Source organism: Condylura cristata, unplaced genomic scaffold, assembly GCF_000260355.1.
Source record: "Condylura cristata isolate star-nosed mole 26May11 unplaced genomic scaffold, ConCri1.0 scaffold00061, whole genome shotgun sequence".
NCBI classification, from domain to species: Eukaryota; Metazoa; Chordata; class Mammalia; order Eulipotyphla; family Talpidae; genus Condylura; species Condylura cristata.
In genome coordinates, this window is record NW_004567162.1 from 353,045 (window position 1) to 358,825 (window position 5,781).

The following is a 5,781-nucleotide window of genomic DNA, read 5'->3' on the forward strand; positions in this document are numbered from 1 at the left end:
GTGCGGGGCGGGCCACAGCCAGAGATGCAGCATAGTAGCCATTAACGTTCACCAAACAAACAAAAGGGGGCTAAGTACCCCCTTCTCGCCAAATCCAGAGTGCCTAGATTGAGATGATTTACATACCCACCCTAAAATGAAAGATGCCTTGCCGGCTTTCTCCCCCTGCTCAAGCAGTAAGCAAAAAGTAAAAGGCATAGATAGCTTTCTTCAGCTTATCAAGACAATTATCCTGTCTCTAGACAGTGGTCGAGAATAAATCTCCAGTATCCACTCACCCTCCGTGAAGCGTAGTCTGTCCCTTTCCAGCTCCCAGAGCCGAATCTGGTCGGTGATGGTGGGGGGCAGCACAGGCATCTGCAGGGGTAAGGAGGGCTTAGGAGTCAGGGCTTAGGAGGGCCCCATTCAGGCCCTCATCTGGGACAATCTTTTCTCTTGCCCATCACCCCACTGCCAGGTGCCAGGGGCTGGCAACCTCTGGCAACTTATTACCTGTTTGAGCATCACTGGGTGGGCCCTAGTCCTTAGGAAATGGATGATCTGGGAAAAAGACAAGATCAGGAGCTGAAATAAGAGGCCAGGAAGCAACCCAGCTGTCACTTAAGGTCACTGGGACAACTCACAGCCAAAAGCTGTCATCAGCTCACCCCATCCCCATCAGCTTTTGCCTGCTTTGCCTTCTCTGGCATATTTGCTCGCTCTTTCCTTTCTTTAAAATACCAACCACCATTATTTTTTGAGTACACCTACATGGGCGGCCCTGCGCTAACTGCTTTACTTCTGTTGTTGAAAGTCCCCAACAACCCTGTGAAGTGAAAACCCAGTATTTCCCTGCTCCACATAGGAAGCTGAGGCTCAGAGAAGTGAAGCAACTGGCCCATTTATGCAGCTAGGAACAGGCCCCTCCCGCCATGTCTCACTCTGAAGAGTCTGCCTGTTCCCACACCCTACTGTGATGAGCTTACAAAGTGACCACTGCACCCCAAGCCCAAGCACAGCCTGTCTTCCTGCCCCCCAAGTAGAGATACCTGCTGGGCGGTGATGCCACTGGCGATGGCCTGCTGCACGCTCTCCCGGGTCACCTGGGCTACCACCATATTGGGGAAGCGATAGAGCATCTCAGAAAAGAGGGCGATAAGGGCGATCTGCAGCTCCGACTCTGACCCAGGGACAGAAAGCGAGGGTGAAGGTCTGGCCCTTGCCCATACTTCCTCCAGCCCTCCCGCCAATGTGAGGAGAAATGGCTGTGCCTGATAAACCGCCAAGTAAACATGAATATACACTGCCATCCCCTCCTGCTTCCTTCCTCCCTCCTGCCACCCACACCAGGCTTGCTCCCCAAGGGCCCCTTGTCCAGCCTCACCCGTGTAGGCATAGAGTCGGTAATTGGTTTCCACAACAATGAAGCCTGGCTGATGCGTGGTGCCCCCAGCCCCAGAGACACCTGAAGAGAGGTTGATGGCCAGGCGTGTGGGGTAGTAACGCCGAGACTTCCTCTGGAAAGAGCAGAAAGACACAGGAACCTCAGGTGTCACTGCTCTGCATCTTCCTGCCCCTCGCATCAGATTCCTCCAGAGCACAAAGCTATGGTGCACAGCTTCTGCCCCCAGACACCAAGTCTTCCGTCCTGGCAACTGCTCCTGCTGTTGCTTCCCAAAACCCCCCTCCTTTTCAAAGGCCAAGGCAGTGCACCATCTGCCAGGTATCTGGGTGTTCCTACCTTCCTCTGGAAAACAAGCCCAAACTCACGCAGATGTTGCAGGAAATTCAACAGAGAATCACTCATACCCTCCACAGAATAATCCTGAGGAAGAGCAGTAATCAGCTGGGGCCCAAAGCACACCCCATTCTCACTGCCCAGTTCCGTTACACTCAGTCAGTCTCCCCACCTCTGGTTCACACTTTGTTCACTCGTATGCCCACTCTGTTGGCTCACCTCTCTACCAGTCTTGCCCACCCATGCCCCCAACTCCAGCCCCCACTTACCTTGCCCAGAGTAGAGAAGCTGAGTTGGAAGAGGAAGGAGAGAATCTCCACCAGGTCCATGCCCCGACTCTAGGAAGGCAGGAGCAGAAATCAAAAGGGGCGGGATGCGAGGGAGAAAAGAAAGGAGGGGACAGGGAACAGGCTCTGCAGACAGTGTCTGGTGTATGCTGAGGTAAGCAGGGTGCGCCCGCAGGCAGCCCTGGCCTCCTCACCTGGGCTGTCTGCAGATACTGTAACATGAAGTACCAGAGCTGGGCAGGGGTGTCCAGAAGCAGAAACTGGAAGCCGGCAGAGGTAATGCAGGGTGGCTCTCCGGGCTCGGCACTAGAGACGCAGAGGGCCAACAGTGGGAGTGGGCAGGGCGAGGCCACCACCCGCTTGTCCTGCCGCTTTTTCTTAAGTCTGGCTGGCTGTCCTCCAGTCAGCTCTCCTTTTCCAACCAGTGCTCTCCAATGTCGACCTGCCCTGGACACAGGCTAGGAGGGACATGGGGAGACAGCAAAACGGGGCAGTTGTGCCTCGGGCCTCCTTACCTCTTCATGAGCCCAGCCTGGCTGAGGAGCTGAGCCAAGTCCTGGCTGACAGCTGCACTGGGGGAGCCCACCATGAAGTGCAGGACTACCTGAGAACAGAAGAGAATAAGGGATGAGCGCCTCCCAGGGTCGTGGAAACAGGGACGCCAGCAGAGCCACACAGCCCCAAGTCCTCACCTCCCATCGCTCCTCTGCATACTTGTCAAGAGAGGGCACATCCCTGGCATGCTTGTCTGGTCCGAGTTGACTTGTGTCATCAGACCAGGCCTTCCCCCTGAGTTCGGGACAGGGCAAGAGTGAGGCGCCCTGCTGCTATCCCTTGCCAGATCCTCTGCCCTCCTTCCCTCATCCCACACAAATGGGAGATACGCAGTTATATCTGGGCCCACTTACTCCTAAAGGAGTTCCCAGGGGTGGGACCCACCAGTTCCCAGGGAGGGCCCTCAGGAGCTTCCCCTCCAGCAGTTTAATGACTAGCTCCCCCAGACCCGCCTAGGAAGAGATGGAGGTGACATACCCACCCAGAAGCGCGATGCGGAGGTTCTGGCGGAAGACGGGGTTGAGGATGAGGCCCTGAAGCCCACCAGGGAGCAGCTGAGTGTGCCAGATTCGGAGGCCACTCAGCAGCCCTGTACTTTCCTCCTGGGCTCTGGAATGAAGCAGAAAGGTGAGCGGGGCATCTGATGAATGAAAAGAAGGCTCACAGAGGCCTCCATGTTTGTGTTTTCTGAAAGGGTGGTCTTTGGAACATTTTCACAACGTGAACTCAGTCTTCTTGAGGCAGATTTTTTTACTGCAGGGCCTACACGTGCCTTCTTCTAGACCTTGCAACACTCCAAGAGGGAAAAGACAGTATGCTGAGTTTCCAAAATTTACTGACAAGTTCTGTGTATCCATTAATTTTGCCTGGAATCAAGCAACTTAAGGACTCGAGCTATTGGGAAGTGTGTATCTGGCTGAGAATGCAGCAGAGACTCACTTGCTGAATTCCTTCTTCACCCAGAGGGCTACAGCAGCTTGTGGCAAAGGCTGCTCCAGGAAGAGCATCCGCATCACCCAGTTCTTGGCCAGAGATGGGAGCTCTCTGTGTGCAGACAGAGGTAAAATGTCAGTATCAGAAATGTCTTAGAGCTGCGCTCTGCCTTCAGTGCCTCTCAAGCATCTCATCTCACAACCCACAAACTCTACCTGTTTTGGCCTGACACACTTTAATCTCCAAGTAACCCAGGGCTACGTTACTACCCAGGATAACTTGCTTAAGTCTGTAGGTGACATTACATTTTCCCACCGCGGTCCCTGCTAGGAAGGGGGAACTCACCTGAAGACTGCCAGGCAGGTGGCAGGGTGCCCATATAACCGGTCCAGTATCCCAGGGCTCAGACCCCCTAGGAATTCCTGCAGATTTCTACATTGAAGGTGTACCCGGTTCAATCCACCCCTTAAGGGGGTGCTCTCCATAACCTGTGAGATACAAGTGTTAGAAACTCACCCTTGCAATGCAAGTATCCCCCTTCCATTACCTTTCTCTTTTCTACTCCAGATCCACTGGCCTCCACAATAACCTATCTTTTCTATGGTTTCCTTTCCCTGTCACGCAACACTTGTTTCTCCCAACCACCCACCTTTCCAACTTTTCACCCCACTTCTGCCCTCAACTCCAGTCTTCCTTCAATTTCCAAGTGACGTTATTGTTAATAATCCCACATTTGCAAAATCATTTTGCAAGTCATTTCATTGACTCGTCTCATCTTTAGCTGAGTAGCGACAAAGAAATTTGTTTGAGCCTGGTCCTCCTTTCCACCTCTCCTGGTCTCCTCCTTTTATTCCCCAAATCAATTCACTCACTTATCCCGACCTCCACTGTCAGACCCCTAGCTTCTCCAGTACTTTCCTGTCGTTCCTCCATTCTCACTGAGCTCTCCCTCCCCCTATAATCCCTCCGCCACACCCTCTCCAGGACCCCTACCACTCTGCCGCGATCCCCTCTCGTGCACCCCGAGCCTCAAGCCGTCGCTTAATCGAAGCCAATGTCTCGCAGTGGCTCCCAGGAATAGGAGAAAAAATGGTGATCAAAGAGGAGAGAAAGATGGGAAGAGGACTGAAGGCGTTTCACAGACAGGAGCCCACAGTGGAGGATCAGAAGAGTAGGAAGGCAGGCAAGAGCGGCGAAAGTAGGAAGGGTAGGAACAGGCGCTGCACTTACCCGCCGCGAGGCACACTGGGAACTGGAGTCTTGTCCTAACCCATCCCTGAACAGGCTGAAGGTCGTCGGACTACAATTCCCAAAAGGCACCGCGAGAAAGCCGATCGGATTGGCGCTGGCTTTCGGTTAAAAGAGCCGGCGACAGCGGAGGTTGGGCCACTTGGTTCCGAGTCGCTTTCCGACCTGGCTGCTAACGCCCACCCACCTGGCAGGGAGAGAGCCCCGGAGCGTCCGCCGCGGGCCCTGCGCAAGTGCAGAGACGTCTGTGGGGTGAGGTGCTTAGAGACCCGCGACACTGGGTTCCTTGAGTTCAGCTGCTCGCTGTAAAATTGTAACTGGTCACGCCAGCTGATTTCGCGAATTAGGCGGTCCAGGGGCTTACGCGGCACCGAGGCGCTCGCTCGATGAGTCCTGATTGCCGCGCCACCCTCCTGCCACCCCGTTTCTTAGAAAATCTTCATACGAAAAAGAAAGAAAATCTTAATGCTGTTTTTAAGAGTATTAAATGTTTGGTATTTCGTTTATTTAGCCACTGCTGTGAAGGAGAAGGAATCGTCTGGACCCGAGGCCAGAAGCACACGTCTCCCAGCTTCCAACCAGGCAGGTTTTGTTATTTCCACCTGACAGCCCAGTCTGAGTGAGAATAAGAAACGCGCCCACCCTCAGAACTAAGCCCCCAAAGTGGCATTTTTAAGTACATTTGGGAAGGACCAGGGACCAAAACAATAAGGACCGTGTAAAACCGGGTTACATTTTTGTAGCTCGTTTATGTTTGTTTTATCGTCCCATTTCTTCAGCAATCAATGTTTAAATCCTCAGAGAATGCCACAAAATTGATAAAATTTATTGATAGCAAATATTAAATAAAGTTAAAAGACAAATTACAGGACCCTCCCTGGTGGCCAGCAGGTAAAAGCCGCCAAAAGCCCTGCACTTAGAAGCTAAAGCCACTTCCGCATGAGTTCAATTCCCGCCTGCCCTGGAGGTGACCACATGGCATGGGAGACCTCTCCTGACCCGCCCGCTGCTCCCCTCAGCAGTGTACTTTGTCATCTGCCT

At 53.4% G+C, this 5,781-nt stretch overlaps 1 protein-coding gene across 1 annotated transcript in view; it reads right to left on the reverse strand.

Moving 5' to 3' along the window:
* Positions 1 to 4,671, reverse strand: part of GTF2H4 (general transcription factor IIH, polypeptide 4, 52kDa) — a 5,721-nt gene extending 1,050 nt beyond the window's left edge. The window contains exons 1-13 of the mRNA XM_012734588.1: positions 4,486 to 4,671; positions 3,838 to 3,980; positions 3,499 to 3,603; positions 3,037 to 3,168; positions 2,697 to 2,793; positions 2,520 to 2,608; positions 2,199 to 2,310; positions 1,987 to 2,055; positions 1,721 to 1,804; positions 1,364 to 1,496; positions 1,029 to 1,159; positions 493 to 540; positions 279 to 357 (exon numbers count right to left, since the gene is read on the reverse strand). Of these exons, the coding sequence (XP_012590042.1) occupies positions 279 to 357; positions 493 to 540; positions 1,029 to 1,159; positions 1,364 to 1,496; positions 1,721 to 1,804; positions 1,987 to 2,055; positions 2,199 to 2,310; positions 2,520 to 2,608; positions 2,697 to 2,793; positions 3,037 to 3,168; positions 3,499 to 3,603; positions 3,838 to 3,977 (1,219 nt within the window). The 5' untranslated portion in view covers positions 3,978 to 3,980; positions 4,486 to 4,671. The remainder of the gene's footprint in view (positions 1 to 278; positions 358 to 492; positions 541 to 1,028; positions 1,160 to 1,363; positions 1,497 to 1,720; positions 1,805 to 1,986; positions 2,056 to 2,198; positions 2,311 to 2,519; positions 2,609 to 2,696; positions 2,794 to 3,036; positions 3,169 to 3,498; positions 3,604 to 3,837; positions 3,981 to 4,485) is intronic.
* Between the last annotated feature and the right edge of the window lie 1,110 nt (positions 4,672 to 5,781).